The sequence below is a fragment of the Carassius auratus genome, chromosome 30, assembly GCF_003368295.1.
Source record: "Carassius auratus strain Wakin chromosome 30, ASM336829v1, whole genome shotgun sequence".
In the NCBI taxonomy this organism is placed as follows: Eukaryota; Metazoa; Chordata; class Actinopteri; order Cypriniformes; family Cyprinidae; genus Carassius; species Carassius auratus.
In genome coordinates, this window is record NC_039272.1 from 18,264,568 (window position 1) to 18,291,128 (window position 26,561).

At 37.4% G+C, this 26,561-nt stretch overlaps 3 protein-coding genes and 1 pseudogene across 3 annotated transcripts; 2 read left to right on the top strand and 2 right to left on the bottom strand.

Moving 5' to 3' along the window:
* The first annotated feature begins 9,725 nt into the window (after nt 1–9,725).
* On the top strand, nt 9,726–13,585 carry dnaaf1 (dynein axonemal assembly factor 1). The gene is made up of 10 exons (XM_026211875.1): nt 9,726–9,927; nt 10,436–10,535; nt 10,644–10,735; nt 10,837–11,058; nt 11,182–11,348; nt 11,454–11,575; nt 11,710–11,876; nt 12,390–12,841; nt 12,994–13,050; nt 13,249–13,585. Exons 1-10 carry the CDS (start codon nt 9,822–9,824, stop codon nt 13,498–13,500), a joined length of 1,737 nt encoding a protein of 578 aa, XP_026067660.1. The 5' UTR covers nt 9,726–9,821; the 3' UTR covers nt 13,501–13,585.
* Nucleotides 13,586–14,535: 950 nt separating this feature from the next.
* On the bottom strand, nt 14,536–16,312 carry LOC113050037 (neuritin-like protein). Its single transcript, XM_026212750.1, has 3 exons — nt 16,010–16,312; nt 15,087–15,228; nt 14,536–15,004 (listed from the first exon to the last, which is right to left on the bottom strand). Exons 1-3 carry the CDS (start codon nt 16,041–16,043, stop codon nt 14,713–14,715), a joined length of 468 nt encoding a protein of 155 aa, XP_026068535.1. The 5' UTR covers nt 16,044–16,312; the 3' UTR covers nt 14,536–14,712.
* Nucleotides 16,313–17,714: 1,402 nt separating this feature from the next.
* Nucleotides 17,715–22,906, top strand: LOC113049966 (conserved oligomeric Golgi complex subunit 4-like; annotated as a pseudogene).
* Nucleotides 22,907–23,089: 183 nt separating this feature from the next.
* On the bottom strand, nt 23,090–26,328 carry LOC113049488 (THAP domain-containing protein 11-like). Its single transcript, XM_026211877.1, has one exon. It carries the CDS (start codon nt 24,540–24,542, stop codon nt 23,784–23,786), a length of 759 nt encoding a protein of 252 aa, XP_026067662.1. The 5' UTR covers nt 24,543–26,328; the 3' UTR covers nt 23,090–23,783.
* Between the last annotated feature and the right edge of the window lie 233 nt (nt 26,329–26,561).

Genomic DNA, 26,561 nt, shown 5'->3' on the forward strand with positions numbered 1-26,561 from the left:
GGTGATTGATGTGATTATTGCATTTAAAGTGGATGTGGAACTTGCATTTCTTCTAAATGTAATTATGTTTTTTGTACCTTATCCACTGGTTGTGTTTTGCTTTGTGGGTTCATGGAAGGTACTGTCTCATTCGGTCGCAGTCACCCCTGATGAAAGAAAGAGGATTTTGATGATTCTGGCTCTTGTACTTTTCAATTACACTGTGTTGTTTCTACCAAGCATGGTACAAAACTTAATTTTTGCAATATCATTTAAGCATGGAATAAGTAGTTATTATGATTCTTTACATTCAGTGTCAGGAATCATGATGTATTTGAATCCACTCGCTGACTCTTTGCTGTATGTTTTCATAAGGAAGGATGCTCATAGAATGCTTCGATTTTTGTGTTGTAAGAAGCTACATGAAAATTGGGTGTAGCTCTTCAATTCAGCAGTTCTTATGTTAATTTCAATCCCCCTTAACACAGTGTGTATAATGTTTCATTTGTGTCAAGTATCAAAAGCATTACAGGAAACAATTTACTGCATTTAACCACTGATCATTACTCACATTTGAAATATAACAACATTTCTGTCAATCACTGTGAGCATAATTAAGTTTCAAGAAATGCTAGCCAAATATTAGTCTGATTGCATGATGATATGATACAAATGCAGAGCTCATGCTGGATGGATCTGGTTGAGTGTCAGAGGATCCTCCCTCTCTGTTGTTTCTTCTTCAGTTACTCTCAACCATAATCAACCAGCAGCAGCTGCTCATTGTCAGGTAAACCTGTTTCTTTTGCTTTTTATGTTTGTACAGTCTCTGTGCATTGTCTAGGGAATTATTTATCAGATCCAGAAAATTATTTTTATTATGTACTTAGTGTATGAAGATGTTACAATCAGATTATGCAATGATTTTACTTTCTATATAAATGTAAATAAAGAAATGTGTGTTTTAAATGTATAAACAGGGATGGGTTAAATGGAGAGCACAAATTCCAAGTGTAGCATTACTGTACTTGACCACCTCATGTCACTTGAACAGACTAACCTGCAAGAAATTAAATTTGTTATACTGTCTGTTTTGTGGAATTGAATGATTCTACTATGAGTGTAGCAAAATCTGCATTTCAGCTCAGTAGAAGTGTCACTTTCACAAAAACTTTCACAGAAACTAAGGTATGTTTGAGCATGTAAATGATAAGTTTAATTAGCAGTTTACATTTAATTTTCTTAATCTTGCTCATAAGGTTTGTGTGTGTGTGTGTGTGTGTGTGTTTAAAGAAGCTCCTCTAATCTGTTTCACAACTGGTCTTTTTTTCCTGGGGCCTGGGGCCCATTACAGGAAAGGCAGCATCCAATACATTCAAGTCCTGAGTCTCTGGGGTGTTAACAGATATGACCATGCCCTGAGTCTACAGCTTTTGACCAAACAACAGATAAAGCCATGTTCTGAACCTCCAGTCTGTGAAGAAAGATGTACAAAGTCGTCATCTAATGAGCCAACCACAGATAAAGCATATCCTGGGTCTCCAGATTGTAGACCAGTGTTGCCAGATTAGAAATGTATGTTGCTGGAAGCTCAAACTTATCATATTTGGAAGGTAATTATCTTACAAGAGTCAGACGTACAGAATACAGCTATTTATCTAAACCACAATGATAACTAGGCATACCGTGTCTACATTGGACGCGAGCAGTGCAACAAAATACTAATGAATCGACAGCCTATCTGCTAATCTTCAGTATGTTTTACATTAAACAGTACTTTTGGATTGAACTAATTTTAGAGTTAACCACAAAAATAAAAAAATAAAAAAAATGTTTTATAAGAGAAGTCACTGTACTTTTTGTGACAGGTGTGATTCAGCTTATGGCACTTCTCATTAATTTCTATGGGATCCATATTCAGCAAATGAGTGTCGCACAACTCTAACATCAAGGCTGTAATGTGACTGGTTATTAAGGGATATGTGATCCAAGTTAGCCGTTATGCTTTCTGCAATAGTAAGTAATACAGACCCTCTCATCTCCTATAGTAAGACAATCTCTGGAATACATTACTCACAGATGGACGCTGCTGTGATTTAGGTCAAAACACATAAATACTCAGTACATATCAAACTATCTGTAGGATGAGACAAAGCAATATGACCATGTAGTGAAAACAGTCACTCACAATTGTATTGTGACTTTACTATTGGATCCAATCTAGTTGAACCATGCCTTTTTTGTAAACTAGTCTGTAGTAAAATTAAATATAAAAGGACCAAGTTTTTACTGACAGGGTCTGGAACCTAACCTAATCTTTCCTTATGTTGGGATGAAAAGGAAAGCAACACAAAAACAGTTTTTTTCAGCATCTTGGTGCACAGCGCCCTGTTGACTTCAGAGCCATCTTTATCATTTAGCTTCTGTGTTTGCCTCTGTTGTAAACAGAGTGTGTGAATCGGTGGGTAGGGGCAAAAATCTCCTTCCGTAGAGGCGGTGCTTATCCACACTATTACTTCATTGAGAAGAACATTCCAAAAGCTGTTGTTTTGGAAGACTTCAATAAAAGCTTTGTTTAGATTTTGAGTTCTGAAACTTACAGGATGTTTTTATATATTTTATAATTACCTCTTATGTGTCAAAAGATCAAGGGAATTTTTGATTTCTCAGTTCATGGCCCCTTTAAATTGATCTAATGTGACAGTAAAGCTAAAAATCCAACTTCGCCATCCCACAAATTAATTGCATTTTAAAATATATTAAAATACAAAACAGTTATTTTAAATTGTGTTAATATTTCACAATATTACTCTTTTTACTGCATTTTTTATCAAATAAATCCATCCTTTATTAGGATAGGAGACATCTTTGAAAAACATTAAACAAATCTTATCAACCCCAAATTTTGAGTAGTGTATGGAGTGATATGTACCTCAATGTCCCTGTTTTACAGATTGCACAGGGTTTCTTTTTTAATCATTTGCTTTACAGCACTATCCATTAAAGATATTATAGAAATAATAATATATGCATCAAAAGTACATCATCAGTACCCCCAAAGATGTACACAGATCTTGTTTCTTTATATTAAACTGTCACAGACGTAATTCCATACAAAGCCAAGTTCACCATTTTAACAACCACTCACCATTATCTATTTTTATAATCCAGAGTTATCATAATTTAATTTCAGGACATTTAGCCGACAATTACTCTTAGTACTCTCCCACATTAGCTAAAATGAAAAACCCATGGAGGATGTTAGGCAACTGGAGGCAAATAAGCATTAAGAACCCTTCCCTTCTCTGTAATGCTGTGTATTCATCAGTTCCATTTTAGTCAGTCACTCTCGACGTCATGTCAGTGACCGACAAACTGGGACATATCACTTCGATAGACCAATCTACTTTGAGTGTAAATTGGACAAGCCAATGCACAGTGGCATGCAATTATTGCATTCAGCTGCAGCTGATTACAGCGTGAGTATAAAAAGGCAGCAGGTGCAATACATACCTGTGTGGCGAGTGGGGCGGGGCTGAGAGACGTGGGAACAAGGAGTGAGGCCGGCGGAATGATTGGGAAATAAGCGACACCTGCGCCCCACCGCCGGTCTCGAGTCCCACGTAGGAGATGGAAGGATCTAAAACTGGAGCGACGATAGTGAAGGATGAGAGAGGACCAGGCCTGGGCCTTATTTTATGTTTTGGTTTTTATTTGAGCGCATCAGTCATCCGTGAGGGGCTGGAGCGCTGTTTTTATTGTTTTGTGATTATTAAAGTTTCATTTTGATTGTGCGCCGGTTCCCGCCTCCTTCTTCCCGATGAATATGGAGATTTTATTATTACAACTAGCTTTTCACTTCGGAGCTGAGTGACAACATTCGTTCTGCCCCATCCAGTGTCTTCAAGTGAGCTACGAATTCAAAGCGCACTTGGAAGCTTCTGGTGTTGGTGGCAAGGCACTTCAGTGGCAGTCATTTTGTGTTGAGCGGGTTGTGTACTTCAGGTTGCACTACCCCCCTTTTGTGTTGCAAGCAGATCCCCTGTGCATCTCCACACTTAAAGAGCATTTCCCTGAAAAAGCCATCCATTGCCCTGTGCTGGTTCTCAGTACCCCCCACCCCCGGTGCCTTTCTTCCCGGAAGTGCATGAGGAGCTTACCATGTTGAGCCGGGCATAGGCAGGCCACCCCGCCTGTCCAGGCGCCTGTCAAAACTGACAGCAAGCAGAAGAGCAAGCAGCCCTAAGACAGGTGACCCAGAGATGGACGAACCTGCTCTTCAGGAGATGGCTTTACCAAGATTCTCGACAAAAGAGCAGTTTGTACTATTCCTAGGTCCCAGGAGGGCATGGAGAGTTGCGAACGGCACAACAACGGACCTCACTCATCCTCATCCTTCACCACCTGAAAGCAGCAGGCAGTTTGAGACAAATGCCAAACTCACGCATCTTCTACCAAACTGTGGAACCAGGTAAGCATTTCACCACACACTCATACCCCTCTCCGGTACCCTCACAAGCCGCCTGAGTTGGAACCCTGTGTTCCACCTCGCTGCCCCACTGCAGGTTCGGCGGTGGTTCCACTGGTCCTGCTTCCACAGTATCTGGGTGCCAGGAAGGATGGTGCTTCCGCAGTGTCCATGTTCCAAGTGGAATGGGTATTATCCATATTATCCAGTATTATCCATTCTCACTGAGTGGGTAGTGCTTCAACAATGGTGAATAGAACTACATGTGGCTAGCCCAAGCCTACACTAAAAAGGGGTGTAGGTCCTTGCACAGGAGACTGGGAGGTGCAGCATACATGGCGCTTTGGTAGGGAATTCCAATTCGCCGGTCACTGGCTCAGCTCCTCAACAAAAACCTGGTATGCAGTGCACCTACTGCCTGCTTATACTCATGCTGTGATCAGCAGCAGCTGGATGCAATAATTATATGCCAATGTGCATTGTTTAGTTTACACTCAAAATAGATTGGTCTATCGAAGCAATATACCAATTCATCGGTCACCGACGTGACGTCTCCATTTCCTTCATCAGGGAACGAGGGTTAACATACATGACCAAGACGTTACTGCCAACCATAGCCTACAGCCTCTGTGTCAGGTAAAACCTATTTTTTTTTTTTTGGTTATTTATTCACTGTGAGCTCATTATTCATGTCTTAGATGTTTTGTTTTTGTCTTCATATTCATACATCTTGTGTTAAGGTTTTGCTGTTGTTGAAAATGTATCTAACAAACAACAAACCAGATTTTAATTATATAAATTATTTGTTATATAATTGAATGCATGAAATATTTCATTTTTATTCTATTCCATTGCAGATTTTGGTAAGCAATTAAATTTTGCTTTGAATTTTATTAAACTCTAAACTGTTTATTGAAGAGAACCATACATATTCACATTTTGTGTTGCTTTTCAAGTATTATTTTATACTGCTGGCTAGTGGATTATTTTCTAAAGGCAATTAAACAAATTCTTGTGTTTCAGGTTGAGAAGTATCACAAAAACTGACAGGACAGACAGAAATCTAAATCACAACATACAATTAAGGTTTGCTTAATATGTGTGTTGTAAAGTTTTTTTTTTATATTTAATTTCCAAGTGATTCACTGTTGATTGATTGATTGATTGATTTAGGTTATTCCGTTTTTTGCCTTTTTTGACAAAATATTAAATTAAAATAAATAAATAAAATAAAACCCTCCCTGCAATAATGTGAAAAGGCATAACATATATTTATACGCTCTAAAAACCTGCAAAAAAATTACTGAAAAAATGCAGTGCATGTAGTGCCACATGCCTTAGATTTTTGGCAAAAAGTAAAAATATTATAATAATGAAGCATATCTAATTATTATATCATGAGAGTACAGTACAACATTATATTTACATGAATATAGCCATGTACATGAGTTTTGAATCAAAAACAGATATGTTTCCATTTCAGTTTAAACATCCAGATCCCAGTCCACAGAACATGGCCAACCCTGAAACTTCAACCAATCTGACATTCCAGTTGGAAGTAAGCAATTTAGCTTGGATACCAGAGAAAATAAATTTCACATCTTTGAGAAAAGTTGCCTGTGCATCTTCATCTGAAATGGTGGTTATCTGGATTATTTTCTCCATTGAGTTTGTTGTCATGTGTCTGGTACTCTATGGCTTGTGTTGTCTGCTTAGATCTAACCAAGCTGTCCCTTTATTCGTCATAAATCTATTTGTTTGTGATATCATCCAGATTTGTGTCAAGCCTGTTCTGCATTTGTGTACACTGAATGTACCAAAAAATATACTCTTTTTTGTATTTTATGTGTATTTCTTGAGCATACTAGTTAACATTGGCTTCATGGTCTGTATCTCCATGGAAAGATACATAATGATCAAATACCCTGTTTGGTACCGACTTCATCATTCATGTAAGAACTTAGTTCTAATAAGCGTGTTAGTTTGGGCAACAATCTGTGGATTTATGGTGGTTAATGTGATTATTGCATTTAAAGTGGATGTGGAACTTGCATTTCTTCTAAGTGTAATAATTTTTTTGTTACCTTATCCACTGGTTGTGTTTTGCTTTGTGGGTTCGTGGAAGGTACTGTCTCATTCGGTCGCAGTCACCCCTGATGAAAGAAAGAGGATTTTGATGATTCTGGCTCTTGTACTTTTCAATTACACTGTGTTGTTTCTACCAAGCATTGTACAAAACATCCTTTTTGCAGTATCATTTAAGCTTGGAATAAGTAGTTATTATGATTCTTTACATTCAGTGTCAGGAATCATGATGTATTTGAATCCACTCGCTGACTCTTTGCTGTATGTTTTCATAAGGAAGGATGCTCATAGAATGCTTCGATTTTTGTGTTGTAAGAAGCTACATGAAAATCGGGTGTAGCTCTTCAATTCAGCAGTTCTTATGTTAATTTCAATCCCCCTTAACACAGTGTGTATAATGTTTCATTTCTGTCAATTTATTGCATTTATTGCATTTATTGCATTATTGCATTTAACCACTAATCATTACTCACATTTGAAATATAACAACATTTCTGTCAATCACTGTGAGCATAATTAAGTTTCAAGAAATGCTAGCCAAATATTAGTCTGATTGCATGATGATATGATACAAATGCAGAGCTCATGCTGGATGGATCTGGTTGAGTGTCAGAGGATCCTCCCTCTCTGTTGTTTCTTCTTCAGTTACTCTCAACCATAATCAACCAGCAGCAGCTGCTCATTGTCAGGTAAACCTGTTTCTTTTGCTTTTTATGTTTGTACAGTCTCTGTGCATTGTCTAGGGAATTATTCATCTGATTCATACTACTTTTATTTTGAATTTATTGAAAATGTTATCAGATTATGCTAATAATTTTCTTTGTGTTGTAAATGTGTATATAAATAGCCATCAAGAATTTCCAATTTTTGTGGAAATGATTGATTCTACTATGAGATAAACTACTATAAACTATCATGTATTTCAGCTCAATTTGAAGTGTCACTTTCACAAAAACTCATATGACAAATAATCACCACACAATCCAAGGTATGTTTGGATATATTTCTATTGGGCTATATAAATGTACATTGTATGTTTAATTAGCAATTTACTTTGTGTTTTTTTTTTTTTATTCCTGCTCATAATTGTATGTGTTTTTTTGTGTTTGTCTAATCTTATTTTATCTAATCTATTTCACAAGTATCCATATATTGTATCAGTAAAACTATTATCGAAATTGATTTTTCATCTTAAATACCTACACAAAGCTTCCTTTTGAAATCTGCAGATTCATGGACTAGACATTTCCATCATTATGTCTCTTTCTGCCATTAACAATTAAATGAAATGCTATAGCTGAAGATAATGTTTGTGGACTTCAAATGGCATACATCTGTGGACTGGTGATAAATATTCATCATTCTTTTCGCAACAAAAATTCTAATAGGAACCAGAAATTGTTTGGTTACCAACATTCTTCAAAATATCTTCTTTGTGTTCATCAGAAGAAAGAAATAAACATTTGAAACTATGATAACAGAACAAAAAAAAAATTGCTTATTTAAAAAAAAAATTAGTTTTTGTCATCGTCTGACCATCCAGAGTCCATCCAAGACACAGCGAATGGTTTATACTGGAAGGTCAATCAATAGGACACTCCAGCTGGAAATCTGAAGTGGAAATTTTTGGAAAAAATACTTTGCGGATCCACAGTTCAATCTTTGGTTATATGGATTATTTTCTCCGTTGAGTCTTCTCATGTCTTTGGCATTCTATGGATTGTGCTGTCTGATCAGACCTAACCATACTGTTCCCCTATTTGTCATAAACCTCTTTATTGCTGATTTCATAAAGATTTCATACAGCCTGTTCTGCATTTGTGTACACTGAATGTACCAAAAAAATACTTAGCTCTGATATGCTTATTGGTTTGGGCAATACAAAGTGGAATTATTGTGACTGATGTGATTTTTGCACTTAAAGGGAAAGTGGGACATGCCTTTATCTTAAGTCTATTTGTTTTATTGATGCCTTATCCATTGGTTGTGTTTTCCTTTGTGGGTTCATGGAAGGCACTGTCTAATTCGGTCGCAATAACCCATAATGAACAGAAGAGGATTTTGAGGATTCTGGCCCTAGTTCTTTTCAATTACACTGTTTTGTTCCTGCCAAGCATTTTCCTCTGAGCTTGGTCTAAGACTTCATGGTTATTTAGTCACAGTGTCAGGAATCTTAGTGTATTTAAATCCACTCTCTGCCTCTTTGCTGTGTGTTTTCTTAAGGATGGATGCTAATAGCATGTTCCGATGCATGTGTTGTGAGAAGCTACATGTAAATAAGACACAGACAGAAAACTCATCCAATTGTTTATCTAGGAGGACTGAAGTGCAAATCAGCATCCAAACATAGAGAAACCACTGAGTTACAATATTAGTTTGATTAATCAGTAGTTTTGTTCACTTCTAATAAGGATTTACATTTTTTTCAGTCAAAAATGTATATGTTAAAATTGCATGTAAAAATGTATTTAAATGGTATTCTTACACCGGGGCGGTTCTAGGATTTAGTTAGGGGACTTAGCCCTCAGAGAGACCATTAGATACAAAGCCCACTTAAAAAGGGTTGAGAATTGACCCTGTTAGCCTATACATTGAAAATTATTGAATGATATTGAGTAGAAATAGATAGGCTAATGCACTGGCATATTAAGCCTACTAGCACCCATCATTCATTTAGAGTCGTTTAAATATGACATAATTAATAGTTAATTATTAATTAATATAATAATTAATTAATAATTAATAAGAAGAACAGAATATTTATAAAGAATAGCTTTGTCTTCTGCAAATGTTCGGTTTACACTTTTATATAATGTACACATTGTATCCTTAACCCACAACTCTATTGTTATAAAATCAATTGTGAATTTCTATTCCACTCAATTTATCTTCAAAGCTGATTAAATTTCGGGTTTACAACCTGATATTCGGTTAGTGTTTTCTTTGGAAGCGGGCCTATTTTTTCTGCACTAACAAACTGCAATAAAATTAGCTGTAGTTTATTATAGTACATTGCTGCAAATGCTACATATAGTACAGTAGTTTCCCCAAAATAATTTCCTCGGGTTTCTCTTGTTGTAGACTATTTTAAACCCATAAGTAGGTGTTTCAGCACAGGCGGTCAACGGCTTCTGTAGGATTCGATGACTGCCAGCTGCCAGCAGAAGATCGCCTCTTGAGAAGCGCGCTCACGCGTCCGGTCTCTATGGAAACTAAGCAAACTTCAGACAAGCACTGTTAGCACCCATTGGGCTAAGTTAACTGTTGGTCGGTGGTCCAAAATCATTGCAAAATGCAGACAAAAATAAACGTATCCGCAACACTGAACGCGGAGGAAGGAACAAGGGCTGAATCTGAAGAAAAAGACACGAGTGAAGGTGCTGTGTCTATTAGTCAAGGTAACGTAAAGTCTACATTCAAAGGCCATCAGCAAAATAACAGCCTTAAAACAACTAAAACAGGACCAAAAGGCTTGTCAGGCGTTAACGTTAATCATTTCTGGGATATTATCCTAATTCAGTTTTTTCTTGGTTATATCCTGCTGTTTTATTCAAAATAACAATGACTCGGACTGTAACTACATTTTGGGTGTCGCGACATTAAGTTATTTTGTGACATAGCCTAAAAGTAGCATGTTTGTAACATAGTAATAATAACCATTTACATTTTAAATATTAAAAAAATCTATTATCTCTTTCCAACTGTTTATACAGCCATGTTACTGTGTCATTTGCTGTTCTTTAAAATGTTGAAAACAATAAATATTTCATGAAGGGTAAGTGCCTCCTTATACTGATCATTTTTTTGAAAAAAGGAAAAAAAGCTTACTTAAATTTTTTTTTTTCATGTCTGATTTTGTAACCTTTTTTTGGAAAATGCCCAATAGTATTAAAATGTCTTTCAAAGGCCAGGATTCTCAGAGTGCAGCTGCTGATGGGACAAAGGTTAACGCTGACACAACAGAAACCAAAGCATCAGAGATAAGCACAATGCATTCAGGTCCCAGGTAATAAAATAAGCATTTTTAAAATACCTGTATGAAATTTGCTTGGGAAAACATGTTGTTACATAACATATGTTGATTTTTTTTTTTTTTCTTTTTAAATCTTCTAAGAATTACCAAACAGTTTTTAAGGGAGCACTGCAAGCAAAACAAACTGTATGTGACACCAAGGCTGAATGACACACTTTATCTTCACTATAAAGGTTTGTAATTTCAGATTTTTTTGAAAGACTGTTTTAAAATTGCATCTTTATGTTATTTTCTTTTCAGCTCTTTATGTGAAGTTGTTACTTCTGCATTGTAGGTTTTTCTTGTATTGAGGGTTTAGAGGAATATACTGGCCTGCGCTGCCTATGGCTGGAATGCAATGGCATTCGCAAGATTGAGAATCTGGAGAATCAGACAGAGCTTCGCTGTCTTTTCCTCCATCAGAATCTAATTCATACTCTGGAAAACCTGGAACCACTCAGCAAGCTTTGCACCCTCAATGTCTCAAACAATTATATCAAGGTCATTGAGAACATATGTGAGTACTTGCACACACAAATAAAAATGGCACAGCATAATGTATTGTTAACAACTGTTCCCTGTATTGAATTGTTCCCTGTTCCTCAATATAGCTTAAAGTCATTTATCATTTGTTTTTCAGCCTGCTTGAGTGAGCTGTCAACGCTGCAGATCTCCCATAACTCACTGGAGAATGTGTGTGACATGGAGGAGCTATCAAGCTGTCTATCCATCAGTGTTCTTGATCTGTCTCACAACCGCATCAGAGATCCAGCCCTCATCTGTGTTCTAGAGAGAATGCCTGACTTGGTAAAAACTGTGTATCTTTTTCCTCGTATACATGATCAGTGATACTTACTTCTGGATGTGGACTGAACTGCTAGAAGTTCATTCATGTTTATTTGAATTTGCCAGCGGGTTTTAAATCTAATGGGTAATGAGGTCATCAAAAAAATCCCAAACTACAGGAAGACTTTGATTGTGCATCTCAAGCAGCTGACCTATCTAGATGACCGGCCTGTGTTTCCAAAAGACAGGTTAGCTACATCGTTTTCTGTGCTAAAGTCCCATAACATTAATTGTCTGACGACCCCCATGGTCAGTAAGGGATAGTCTTTGTTTCTAGTTCATCTAGAAGCAGTCTTTTACTGAAGTTTGCATTAATTCACAGAGCATGTGCAGAGGCATGGGCAGCTGGTGGTTTGGAAGGTGAGCGAAAAGAAAGAGAAATGTGGGAAACGAGAGAGAGAAGGAAGGTCCAGGAGAGTTTGGATGCATTGACTGCTATCAAGGAGAACGCACTGAGACAACGGCAGGCTCGAAAGCTTTTGGAGAAAGGCAAACACACAATCTGTTCACATATTAACTATCGTACAAAAGTTTGGGGACACTGAGATTTAAAAAGAATTATTTAAACTTTTATTCAGCAAAGATGCAGTAAATTGATCAAGAATTTTATTTTTAATTTGATTGTTACAAAAGATTTATATCTTAAATAAATGCTTTTAAACTCTATAGTCATCAAAAAATCCTGAAAACAATATGACCAGTTTCTACAAAATATTACGGAGCACAACTGTTTTCAACATTGATAGGAGTAAATCACAGGACTAAATAACATAATAAAAAAATGCATTTAAATTATATAATTTGAACTGCAACAATATTTCACAATATTAATGTTCTTACTGTATTGTTGATCAAATAAATTGTGGGCATAAGAGACGTCTTACAAAAAAATGACCAACCCCAAACCTTTAAACATTAGTGTATACACACACTCGTATTTTCTCACGTCCTTCTGATATATATCATCATGAAAACATTATGGTTTACCCTTATGAATCATAGAGCCTCCAAGTCCTGTTGCTGAGGATCAGAGCCATCAAGACGAAACATCAGAAACTTCAGGGAGTGACTCTTCAAAAACAGAGCAAGAACAAACTGATCCATCAGATTCAGAGATGGATTACACTTCCAAATCTGCATCTGATGAGGAACAGATTATCCAAACAACACTTGATCAAAATCATTCTGACCAGTCAAATCCAGAGAGACAGCAGACAGTTTCAGAACAGATTCTCCATCCATCATTTGACCTGAAACAGACTGGCGAATCAACCTGGGGATTGAAGACTGAAGAGGAGAAGTACCAGAAAATGAGTGTTCCCACAAAACTATCACAGTCACCTCAGAGCGGTTTAGTCTCAGTTACGGGTCCTGGAGCTCTCGTCACTGAACTAATCTCTGAGGATGATATAGAGTCTATCACCCTGTCAGATGAACCAGCGTTAACAATTGATGTGAGTACTTACACCACTGTTCACCTAAATATAACTTCAATTTGCTTTTACAATGGATATAATTTCCCTGCACTGTATACTTGATTTATATAGAAACTTTGTATAATATTTCACTGCAAATAACATTTTTGATGCTCCTGATTTCTCCCTAGGATCTTCCAGACCTTGACGATGAAGACAAAAGCCTTATATTCCCAACAATGTCACAGGTAACTATTTCAATGACCTAAAACTAAAACCATTAAAATATGAATAAATACTATAACAGTATCTCAGTGATACTAAAATAACTCTTGGTGAAAAAGCCAAATATTTAATTATAACATGATGACATTTTCTAAGTTGTGATGGAACACTGTTATAATTTGATGGCAAAGTTGTGGAGATTTACATGTTAAATTTTTCAGAGTGTGATCCGTCCAAAGATTCAGGTCATCTCTGGTGATGACACGGAATCAGAAGCTGTTACAAGTTTGTATCACTGGCCTCAGTCAGATTCTGTGGCCACTGATCAATCTCAGCTGCTTATTAATGTCTCCACTAAGAGAACCTCAGTCAAGCAGCAGAGTCCTGCCTTCTCTAGTCAAGTAGAAGCAGGGGATGACTTCCCAAAGCCAAAGGAAAACAGAAAGACTGTTCTGATTGAAGAACTGGACTGAGTTTTATTGGTTGAACAAATGGATGAAACTTGGATATGCATTTCAAACCTTGGATATGTATTTAAAGGGATAGTTTACCCCAAAATTTAAATTCTGTCATTAATTACTCAGCCTCATGACCTTCCAAACCTGTCAGACCTTCATTCATCTTCGGAACACAAATTAAGATATTTTTGATGAAATCCGAGAGCTCTCTGACCCTGCAAAGACAGCAATGCAACTGAAATGTTTCCAGGCCCAGAAACATAGTAAGGACACAAGTAAACTTGTCCATGTGATGTAAGTGGTTCAACTATAATTTTACAAAGCTACGAGAATACTTTTTGTGCACAAGGAAAACAATAATAACTTTATTCAACAATTCTTCTCCCCCGAGTTACCATCTTCCACCATTATAGAGAGTATCATGACGAGTATCCCGACAGAAGAACTGTTGGATAAAGTCATTATTTTTGTTTTCTTTGCCAACGAAAGGTATTCTTGTATTCTTGTAGCTTTGTAAAATTACAGTTGAACCACCGACATCACATGGACTATTTTACTGATGTCCTTGCTGCGTTTCTGGACCTGGGAACATTTCATTAGTATTTCTGTCTATGGAGGGTCAGAAAGCTCTTGGATTTCATCGGAAATATCTTAATTTGTGTTCCAAAGATGAAGGAAGGTCTTACGGGTTTGGAACAACAATAATAAGAGATAGAATTTTTATTTTGGGGGGAACTATCCCTTTAAATTTGATGTCTACCTGATTTAATAAAAATGTTTTTAACTTTAAATTACCAAATCATATTAATCGTTTAATAAGAAATACAACAACTATGTAATTTTGCTTGGAATTTTATTGCAGATATTATAAATGTATTTTGCAAATACTTCAAGACACTTGTATATCATTTATACATAACATTTATATATAACTTATATATAACAATATATAATTTATTTATATAATTATATATAATTATGATTTGAATCTACAGATGTTAAATCCTGTACCAATCCATTAGATCTGAGTACAGAACATCACTGATTTATTTGTCATAATTGTTAAACAAGCAAATACATGTGTCTTGAATATCTTACCAAAGAGCTTACATATTAAATTAGACATGAAATTAAATCAAATATACCAAGATAAAGAGTCTACGCAGAGACATGTATGTGCTTGTAGCACTGTCACGTGCATCAGTTCAGCTATGTTACATGAATAGGTTACATCCAAAGCAGCAGGAGAAGAGAGAAGCACATCAGCAGCTCTTTACTGACTGAGTGGCTGACAGAACGAGCGAGTCCTTTGAGTGTTTCCTGGTTGCTTTGATCAGCGCTGGGAACCAGAGGTGTGGTTGCAGTCGCAGCTTCAGTACGACTGGCACACATGTCGTAGAGGTTACCAGCAAACGCTGTTTTCCTGGACTCCGCTCTCAAAGATTCCCAAATTTCTGCTGCATCACCTCGGCATCCTGACAAAACACCACTCACGCACACCTGGAAAGCATCCCATGACCTACAGATGTGGGAAGTGCAATGTATTGAGATAAAAAAGTTTTATTCGGTGGAGGGTGTATTTGTGTGTGAACGTGGCTCACTTGCAAATGGAGTTGATGTCCTGTGGGTTATCAGCTTTGGAGCTCACACTGTCACCCAGAGTGACCAGACATTCAGCAAAGCCCCTGTATACAGAACTACATGGAGGTGTTACTGCTGCACTCAGCACAGAAGAACAGAGACCTGAGAGGGGGAAAAAATGAAGCAGAAAGACCTTTATCGCCTGATATGTTTACACACAAGATTTTGCTTTGGTGGCAGGAGCTCCCAGTTCAGAACAAAGAACTGACATGGTGCATTCGGCAATTTGGCAATAAAATCGGATATAACACATTAATAATCCTATTTAAAAAGACAAGAAATACAAATATAGTAACAGTATTAAATATTAGACTCCTGATTGCAAATACACGTTTTAATTTTAATTTGCAAAAAGCATAAACTGACAGAACTGTTAGCTGACATGTCTTCTGGAACTCTGATAAGACCACATACTCTGTATGTGCTGCTAACATTTTATTGTATTGTCTGTGTGTGTCTATTTCACTTCACTGTTAGATGCTGTGGAACATCACATGGATTAATCTAGGGATTAGAGCCAGGGCAAAAATGACATTTAATCTGGCTGCAGAACAGCTCGAAAAGACAAATCTCCGCCATGTCTTTTCCATTTTCCATCTCTAACCACATCTATCTTTATTTAAAAAGAGAAATATAAAGGATATTACTCATACATTAAGTAGTTTAGGAACATTACCTACAGCAACATCAGCCATTTCTGAGCCTCAAAACTTGTCTTTCTTTTTGGACGCTACTTTTATGGTTTGTGTAGCATACTATACCCTATAACCATGGCCACTAATTCACATCTATTCAAGAATTTGAAAAGCACACACAATATGATGAGACAAACTATGATATTACATACACAAACAAAAGTTTGAATATAAAAACCTTTACTCACTGAGGCAGAATAAAATGAACAGCAGCAGATGCATTCCGTTGAACAGCCAGATTTTGAAACTGAAGACCACACGCACTGGAGCACCTTACGTTTACACTTTAACACACAATCATGTACAAATAATCCAAACCTTCTTGAGGTCCAATTCACCTTCCTGTTTCAGAAAAGAACTGCAACTTTGAAGCCAACTGTTGAGGCTGATGGATAAACAGGGGCTGTGACATCTGATTATTAAAAAGGGGGAAAACTGTGGGATTAAAGATTATTTCCGGCTACACTGTTCATCATGTCAGAAAAGAAGTTTATACCTCCTATGACAAGGTTCTATATGGCTTAGAGTATTGGCTGTCTCTCTGTCTCTGTCACTCACTCACCCTCTGTCACACTCACACACAATATACAAACAGATGGAAAAATCCCAGTAAGACTGTCATTTTAATTCCAGCATGCTACTTTCTAATACACACACACATTGGACAAGCCTCTGTCTGATTGACAGGCTTGGATTATGTCATTGCGTAAATCTAAAGGGAGAGGAGAATAAAGGATTACTCTCTCTTATATAAAGCCATTACTATCAAATCCTCTCTCATTTTCCCTGACACTGAATCTGTAATTATTTTCACTATTATCAGTTGACATTTCCAAACATTCATTTTACCATTAATTGTTGTAATCTAGTGAAAGTTTTGTTTGCACAAGGTCTGTGCTGCACACAGAGATCTCATTATTATCAGTCTGTCTGGAGTGACACGAAAAAAGATAACGAACTGAGACAGACTTAATCCAGAAGAACTGTGGCAATGTCTCCAAGATGCTTCAAGAGACCTATCTGCAAAGCTACCTGAGAAATTATGCGCAAGTGCACCGAAGACAAAAGCTGCTTTAAACACAAAGGATGGTCACACCAAAATGTTATTTCATTTAGTTAATAGAGGTTAATTGATAAAGAAAACTGATTTATGACATTATTTTTTGACAGCGTCCTAATTTTGAGTGCCTAAAACTTTTAACAGTACTGTAGCTTTGCAGGTAGGTTTCTTGAAGCATCTTGGAGACATTTCCACAGTTCTCCTGGATTGAATCTGTCTCAGTTTGTTCTGTTTCTTCATGTCATTCCAGATACACTGATGATGATGAGATCAAATCTCTGTGTGCTGCACTGGCTGTTGTCAGACAAAAATCTCACCGGATTATTACAATTAATGCAGTTAATGGCAAAATGAATTTTTGGAAATGTAAACTGATATTTCCTACTGACACTACAGCAAAATATAGAAATAACTTGACTTAGCACCATTTTTACTGGTGAAAAATTCTAGTGTTCTAATCATTTTAGCCACCACTGTAATACAATAATAGTAATTGGGTACATTGCAACAGACAGCCAAGTACCATGATATTAATCTAATTTCATCACTGTACAAAGGTAAAGAAAAGCTATAGTGATTTTTTTTATTCTGTTGTCCTATTAACCTATATAACAACACTGCATACCAAATTTGTATTATAGCCAACTGTAGACCTAAAGATTCCCATAATTAAAATCATGAAATAACAAATGTAACATGAATTATGAATTATGTTAACTGTTTGAAAGGCATTAATCTTTTCACCAACAGAAAAAAAAACTACCATTAGGTGGGAGTAAGAAACAGCGCAAGAGTCAGCGGAAGTGACGCAGTTTGTATGGCTGTGGGCTGTCATGGATGAAGTCAGTTCACGGTTCACCGGCGCGTCGTCGCGGTGGTCCAGCGGGGCTCTCCGCCGTGCAGTCCGACACTATAGAGGGTCTGACAAAGCTGGACGATCTGGAGCGAGTGTATGTGCCGAAGAGGTGAAGATTTATTAGTGGAGACACAGTGTCTCTGTGAGCTGGACTACTAGTAAGGCTAGATAAACGCTTGTCAGCTGTGTTAATTTGTTGATTTTATATATATATATATATATATATATATATATATACACACACACACACACACACACATATATACACACTAGCTTGTGCCTGAACTAAGAGATTGTGTGCATGTTGATTATGCATTGGCATAAACTGTTTCCAGATGCACCCTGACACCTGACAGGCGGAAGTGCAGATGGAGTTGAGCGCTCTTATGGGACAGCAGAATAACATAGAAACAAAGATGCTCACCTTGAAGAGGATGGGGTGAGTGTGTATGTGTTTGACACTTAACATATACCTTTAAACTGAGAAAAATAAAATGAAGTGGGCTAATAAATTGTGTTTTTGTGTGTTCCTCAGACCCAACTTGCAGCTGATCGAGGGAGATGCAGTGCAGCTGTCTGGCATGATCAGCTTCACATGCAGTCTGGCAGAGAACGTGAGCAGCAAAGTCAGACAGCTGGACCTCACTAAGGTGCCCAACCTACACATTGGTACGATACGTACACTCTGTCAGAATGACAGTTTGACAGCTTCCACTCAAGCTTTGCACCTGGGTCTGTTTCAGAAAAGACTGTACCAAGCAATTCAGAGGGCAGATGATATTCTAGATCTGAAGTTCTGCACAGATGGTGTTCAGACAGCCCTGCGTAACCAGGACTATGAGCAGGCTGCGGCCCACATTTATCGCTATCTTTCTCTTGACCAGTCAGTGATTGAGCTAAGCAAGCAGGGTGGAGAGGGTGAGTCCTTTTGTGGTTTTCTAGCAACAAGTATTATCACTGAAGCTATTGAATAGAAATATTTATAATTTTCAAATATTTATGCGTATGACAAGGGTGCTTGGTTTTAGAAATTGAATAAATGATATGGATATTTTTGCTTAACAGTTAAGAGTTTATATTTCAATAACCATGTATTTTTATTTTTATTTGAAATGCAAATATTTATTTGACTGGTGAAATCAGTTGAAAAAGCTTTGGTTTAGTTACTTGGGTTCTAAAATTTTAAAGTTGTGTCTTTTGCTTACTTTTCTTTCAGTTGGCCAGTAAGGCAAAGGAGAACTTACTCCTGGCTTTTGGCTCTGATCTTGGCGAGCGCAGGGCACCGGTCATTTTTGCTGACACACTCACACTGCTTCTTGAAGGTAAGAGCATGACTGTTTAACTTGCCAATATTTATTATGTTTAAACAAATCGAGATCAACCAGCCTTTGTCTGTAACTGTTAGGTATTGCACGCATTGTTGAAACCCATCAGCCCATAGTGGAAACATACTATGGACCAGGCCGACTGCACACACTCCTGGCACACCTTCAAAAAGAGTGTGATAAACAGGCTCAGAAAATAGTGGACAAATTAATCCAACAGAGAGATTATAACAATAAGGTGTGTGTAGTGTCTATACTGTATGTTGCATTAGTGTGTTTATGTACTATACTTAATGTCTGCAACGTGAATAAAGTGTACTTTGATGTCATTATGCACTTGTTTCACTATAGTTTCAGGTTATCCAGAGCAGCATGATGAGGGGCATGGCTACAGAAAAGATTGAACCCAGGTGCGGTTTGTGTTAGAATTGTTTATCTGTGTATCCTGTGAATACATGGGTAGTGCTGTCAAACAATTAATCGCATCCAAAATAAAAGTTTTCGTTTACATAATATGTGTGTGTATATACTGTGTACAGTATATTTATTAGGTATATATAAATACTCATGCATGAATGTATGTATTTAAGAAAAATATGTTAGGTTTATATATAAAATATTTATGTATAATATAAATTATATGAATATAAATATATCCATGTAAATGTTTTCAAAATATATGCTGTATGTGTGTGTATTTATATATACATAATAAATATACACAGTGCACACATATATAATGTAATCACATTCCAATTTTTATTTTGAATGCGATTAATTGTTTGACAGCACTTACGTGGTGTTTTATTTGTTGTCATATGTTTAATCTAGAGACCCGGATCCCGTGTTATGTGAGGTTACCTTAATGAACTCGAGAGCCGAGCTTTACTTTCGATTCTTGAGGCGGCGTATAGTGGCTGACTTTGAGGTTGCAGATGCAATGGCAGATGAAACTATTATACAAGGTAACACCCAGCTTTTTATGGGATATGAAACTACTCTATGAAACAAAATTCTGCTGCGAGTGCATGTCATGAATTTAATTAGCCTCCGTGTATTTTGTTTCTGGTGTTGGTTTGAAGAGTTATTGTAGTGGTGGTTGAAGATTCAGAGAATTTAGTGAAACCGTTGTTGTTAAATATCTAATCATTCGCTATACCCTTTGGATCTCTTTCTTTGTGTGCAGAGAGGCGTTAGTATGTAAGCTCTGAGCTGGATATCCAGTCAGTGCTCTGCAGGACCTGCAGCGTGGGGTCAGCAGTGCCGTCAGTCTGACGCAGAGCAGCCTACAGCATGGCAAGATAACAAATCTGACACAAACGCTTGGGATTGAGAGCCAGGAGCAGGCAAAGAGCGCCTACTTGGTCAGCACCAAGACTTTCTCTCTGACACGAACTTAAACACACAGTTTGAATTTATGATGTCATGTTTTCACTTGTTTTCGTGTACCTAGTTGTCACTAAAGCACACTCCTGTGTGTCATCTGTCATGTTTGTTTCTAAGGTGGCTCTCAATAATGTGGAGGTTTGCAGTGAGAATATCAGCACCCTGAAAAAGAATCTAGAGGTCTGTGTGATCTGACTTTGATTTTGTTTTTCAAGTCAACCACCAAATGCAACTATCCTATATCTCAAAATATAGGACTATTTTCCATGGAACACAAAAAAAGAGGAATTTTAAAATCTTTTCCATGTAGTTAATGCAGATATAATTTTATAAGCCTCATTAACATATCGTAAAAGCAGTCCAAAAAACTAACTTTTTGAGATACGATGAATTGTTTTCTTTCTTTCCATCTTAGAGTGATTGTGTCAAGTTGTTCAGTCAGGGGGCGGGCTCAGATCATGCAAAGGCTAAGATAGACAGCTGTGTATCTGATTTGGTCAACACCTCCGGCAAATTCAAGGACCTCCTCCAGGTCAGTGAAAAACTGTTCAAAAGTTTGGGGCTGCATTTATTTGATCAAAAATGCAGTAAAACTTAAAAACTACTTTCTATTTTTATATGTATAAAGATTTAAATTATTTAATATATTGCTGTTTTATGATATTTTCATTGTCATATAATCCTTCAGAAATCATTCTAAAATTATGATTTGTTGCTCAAGAAACATTTCTTACTATTATCAGTGTTGAAAACTAGGTTGAAAAAAGGTATGCTGCTCAATATTTTTGAAAATTGTAAAACATTTTTATCGATAATGTTTGATGAAAATTAGGTTTAAAAGAGCAGCATAATTTAATAATATTTCAATTCTACGCTCACACACATACATACAGTGAGTAAAATAAGTATTGAACACATTTTTTTTTTGTAGATTAGAGTTAACAGAAGACTGTTTGTGTGGAAGAATGGGCCAAAATCACAACTGAGCAATGTATGCAACTAGTTTCTCCTTACAGGAGGCATCTTATAGATGTCATTTAAAGCAAGGATTTTGTACAAAGTATTAAATAAATTTCAGTAAGCATGTTCAATACTTTTTCCCTGGGTCATTACATTTTATTACACAAAACTTCATTTCTGAACTTATTTGTATTGTTTTCTTTGTATGAATGGATTACTTGGGTTGTTACCAACATCTGGTGAAAATTTCATGTCAACAGCACCTTTATAGATATATTTACTGAGGAAAATGGTGATGGGTTCAATACTTATTTTACTCTCTCTGTGTGTGTGTGTGTGTTAATGTATAAAATTGCACCAAACAGTTGAATGTCTGTGCATGTCATGTTTTGTAGATAGGTAAAATTGTTTGTATTAATGGTTTATGTATGTACAGGAGGGTTTACAGGAGCTTAATAACACCTCTATCAGGCCACAAGTAAAACCCTGGATCAGCAGCTTCCTGTCCGTCTCACACAATATTGAAGAGGTAGGATATGATAACATTGCAATATCTATTACTACTACTGATAAAGTGTAAATAAAACACTTGCACTTGAGTTGACAGTGCTAGAAATACTAAGAACATTTATGATGTTATATTCTGTATATTATGAATCTTTTTGAGGATGTTGTGTTGTTGTTTTTTTAGGAAGAGTTCAGTGAGTATGAAGCCAATGATCCTTGGGTTCAGCAACTCATTGTCCAGTTGGAGCAGCTCATGGATGAGTTTAAGGTATATTCATTTTAATCCACTTGACACATGCTCACACAAACCCATTCTAAAGATGCTTTTCTGTAGGTGGGCCTGTCACCTGTCATTTACGATACTCTAAGTAGCCTGATGACCAGCCTCATAGCCATGGAGATGGAGAAGACGGTGTTCAAATGCACCTTCAGCAGGATGAGATGTAAACCTGTCCTGCACAAGTAAACAGACACACAATTGCTTCAAATTACAGACATCCTAACTGTCCTCTCCATCCTGGTTCGCAGCTTGGTGGATTACAGTTTGATAAGGAGCTGCGCGCTTTGGTTGTCTACTTCTCCTCGGTCACCTCCTGGACCATCCGGGATAAATTTGCTCGACTCACACAGATGGCAACTATTCTCAATTTAGAACGAGTATGTGGCTTTTTGACTGCCAATTAAAATGTTAATCACTGAAAACTGTGTTCAAACTGGTCCATGAGTATAAGACCGGTGTTTTTCTTCCTTTAGGTGTCTGAGATCCTGGATTATTGGGGACCCAACTCTGGGCCTTTGACTTGGCGTCTGACCCCTGCAGAGGTTCGTCAAGTCTTGGCTCTAAGGGTAGATTTCCGCAGCGAGGACATTAAAAGATTACGACTCTAACAGAGATTAACAAAAACACTTTCCACTTGAGGCTTTTATGCATAGAAATTGTGTTGAATGGAGGTGTGTTATGTCTGAACATATGTATGTATATATATATATATATATATATATATATATATATAAAAACAGTATACAAATGTAATAAATGTTCTACCAGCCAACATTGTGAAATCAACTAGTCCTTCAGCGGTTTTGAATTTTAGACTTTTGTAAATACTTTCGCTCTTCATACAATTAAAGGGCAATATCATTTATTTTTTTTGATAAATACTGGAAAGGTGGGTTAATTTTAAAGATGTTTTACTGAAGACAATTAAAATGACATTTCCTAGAATAAATGTGATGCCACAAGGCTTCAAACAGAAAAGAAACATCTTTTATAGTGCACAATATACTCAGAACTTGTGTGGTAAAGAATCTTACAAAAGAGATACCGAACTAAATCGGTTTAAATGCAATACCACCAAAACAGTCCCATAAATTATAATTAATAAGCAGTTTACTTCAAACCAATCATCTTTTCTAACTGAATTAATCTGCATGTAAAGAATCGGTTCATCTGGACCAGAAGCTCCAATCTGATGCACTGAAATATTAAAAACAAAGAAAGAACCCAAATAATAAGCAGTTGTTTACACACTTTTGAAGCAGTCTCTGTCTGCACTTCATGGTTATGAAGTGTGGCAGTATGCAGATACTGGGTCTGCCGCTTTCAACACACATACAGCACAAACGTGTATCATCATTAAATATAAAATGAGAAGGATGCTGAACTCATCTCAGTCCCCGTGCAGCGCTGCGCCGGACAGCTCGAGCATACAAGATGAACTCATGCATCTGCGCTTTATCACACAAACACAGCCTATCTAGCACTTCTGAGTCCTGGAGGAAGCTTAAATGAGAACTACGATGATACTTAATTGTCGATCGCCGACAGTGCTTTGCGTCTTTAGTCCGTCGTTTCTCCGCGTCGTTCGTCAGAGTTTCCTCTTGATGATGCTGTTGGTGGAGATCAGACGGTCCCGCTCCCGGAGCTCCTCCTGCAGCCGTGCCTCGCTGACCCGCAGCTTTTGGATGGTGTTCTTCATCTCCTTCATTTTGACCTCCATCAGCGCGATGATGTCCCGCTGCTCGTTCAGCTTCCGCAGAAGTTCAGCGGACGTTGTGCCGGTGGTGAGCGAGTACGAGTGGTCCACCCCGCACAGCACGAGATCGGCCACGGGGCAAGACGCGCTGCCTCCGGTCAGGTTTCCGCTGGATCCCGGCACCACTGCAGCGAGGCAGGAGCCGTCTCCCGAAGGTGTGAGGTCCACGGGGGTGATGTACTGGCCATTCTGACCTATCTGCACCACGGTGATGTTCTGGGAGTCCCCCTTTTCCTCCACTGGCGCTGACTCGTCGGCGGTGGAAACGACGTTTGTGATGATGGGCACGACCTCGGAGACCTTCCTGCTCCTTCCTCGCCTGCTCTTTCTCTCGTTCACCCCGCGCAGAGGGAAAAGCGTAGGGACGCGAATGGTGTAGGTTTTCCTGCCGCCGGGAAAGTGGACGCTGCAAACTCGGTGTCCGGTGGTGGGCTGGAAAGCGTTGAAGCAGCCGCTCACCCCGGCCCGCGAAATGTTCTTCAGCCATAGCTCTCGCTGAGTGGGGTCCTTCGGAAAGGTGTAGAACCGCAGATCGCGATCCCGGTGCGAGTTGTTGTAGCATCCGGGCACGCAGCACGTGAAGCCGGGCATGATAGTGAAAAAGATCCACCAGTATAACTGCTGTCTATTGGAAGTTTTCTTAATTTTGTTTTGTTTGGTTGCTTTGCGTGCTGTTATCCAGACCAGCGGCCTACAAGCGGAACTACACGTCCCACAATACTTACGACTTCCTGTTTTGGTTTCAAATGCTGGTAGACAGACTCGCGTCTGCGCAGATGTGCATATAAAACAAATATAGGAATACGTATAACATTTACTAAAAAATACACAATACGTAATACGTAAATAAAAGCGTTATTATGACAGACTGTTTCCTTTAACATCTATATCACTGGTTAGAGTGTGTTAATCTTTATAATGTCTAGTTTACTGTTTGGACAATTACAGTGATTATTGAACAAGAATCTGCAATATTTGATTAAAACAAACAAAAATGTTAAAAGAATGCATTGTTTAGGAAAGCTGCAGGCATTACATCACAAGTAGCAGCATGAGCAACTGAGAATAGATAGCTACAAATAAGAATAATAGAATTTCATTTATTAATAGCCCTTCATGACCAATAATAGCTATTTATTATGCAGCCTACTTGCAGCATAGAAAGAGAGAGAGAGAGAGAGAGTCATTGAAAGGAAACGATCAAAGCCACAAAGGGAAATTGTGGATCAAGCTTACAACATGTCCATAAGATCTAGCCGTTCTGTTTTTCCTTAAATTATGGATGCATTTGCCACAAGTCTGTTATTAGTAATTAATAAATGCTTACAAACTGGTACTGTTGGGCAGCACGATAAATCACATGCACTATTGAAGTCTTTCAATCAGGTTTTAAAGATCTACATAGCACTGAATCGGCCCTGTTAAGAGTTTTAAATGACACATTTCTCATAACAGATTCAGGGAAACCCATGGCTCTTTTCCTCTTAGAGTTAATCGCTGCATTTGAATGTTGTCTACCACAACATTCTTCTGTCATGCCTGGAGTCTTGTGACTTATTTGTCAAATAGGTGTTTTACTGTTCAGATGGCATTGTGTTTCTACTGACATTCCCCTTGGTTGTGTGTATAGATTGCCTAAACGAACTTAAGCTATGGCTTTCAAGCAGTTTATTATGCCTAAATGAAAACAAATCAGAAATTATTTTGTTTGGTCCTATATAGGGGAATGTTGCTTTTAGTTTTGATCTTGGCTTCCTCATTCCATATAATAGTGTGTTAGGAACTTGGGCATTTTATTTAAATCCAGTTTAATATTTGATAAACAGATTTCAAGTCATGTTACCAACTTCGCCTTTTCAGTAAAGTTAAGGCCTTTCTATCTAGAAAAAAATCTTGAAACAGCTATCCATGCCTTTATAACATCTCAGCTTGATTATTGTAACTCTTTGTATTTTGTTTTTTCTCAGTGTTCAATTTCTCGTCTTCAGTTCGTCCAGAATGCAGTCGCTACACAGCTCGAAGGGAAGTGAAAATATGATCATATTAATCCTATTTTAAAGTTCCGTTCCGACATGGCTTCCTGTTAAGTATAGGATTGATTATAAAATCTTATTATTTGTTTACAAAGCCCTCAATCACCTGGCTCCTCAATACATTACTGATTTGCTGCTTCTGTATACCCTTTTAGAACCTTTGATCTTGTGAGCTTGGCCTTTCCTCATAATAGGAATAGCCTTCCTCTGTTTATTAGACATGCCTCTTCTATTAGTATTTTTAAATATTATTAAAGATATATTCACCTTCGCTTATAACACTCCTTAGTATGTTTCTTGTTTTATTTTATTTTTACTGTACCCTGATGATCTTATTTGTCTTTTGATTCCCTTTTACTTTTATTTTATTTGTGTTTTATTCTTTGTTAAAGCACTTTGGTCAACCTAGGTTGTGTTTAAATGTGCTCTATAAATAAACGTTGTTGTTGTTGTTGAGAGTCCAAAGCATCTGGTCAATCTAGGTCACTTATCTTCATGATAAGCTCAGAACACTATGTAAATATGTGCCTATGATAAAGAAGTCTTTTCAAGGAATAGTTCACCTAAAAATTCTGTC

What these genes read in the sequence shown, in the direction of transcription:
- dnaaf1 (XM_026211875.1), top strand. Translation starts at nt 9,822, where the DNA reads ATGCAGACAAAAATAAACGTATCCGCAACACTGAACGCGGAGGAAGGA. An exon ending in AACCAGCGTTAACAATTGAT is followed by an intron (nt 12,842 to 12,993) that starts GTGAGTACTTAC and finishes ATTTCTCCCTAG; the next exon opens with GATCTTCCAGACCTTGACGA. An exon ending in TATTCCCAACAATGTCACAG is followed by an intron (nt 13,051 to 13,248) that starts GTAACTATTTCA and finishes TAAATTTTTCAG; the next exon opens with AGTGTGATCCGTCCAAAGAT.
- LOC113050037 (XM_026212750.1), bottom strand. Translation starts at nt 16,043, where the DNA reads ATGCATCTGCTGCTGTTCATTTTATTCTGCCTCA. An exon ending in GTTCATTTTATTCTGCCTCA is followed by an intron (nt 15,229 to 16,009) that starts GTGAGTAAAGGT and finishes TCCCCCTCTCAG; the next exon opens with GTCTCTGTTCTTCTGTGCTG. An exon ending in GACATCAACTCCATTTGCAA is followed by an intron (nt 15,005 to 15,086) that starts GTGAGCCACGTT and finishes CCACATCTGTAG; the next exon opens with GTCATGGGATGCTTTCCAGG.
- LOC113049488 (XM_026211877.1), bottom strand. Translation starts at nt 24,542, where the DNA reads ATGCCCGGCTTCACGTGCTGCGTGCCCGGATGCTACAACAACTCGCAC.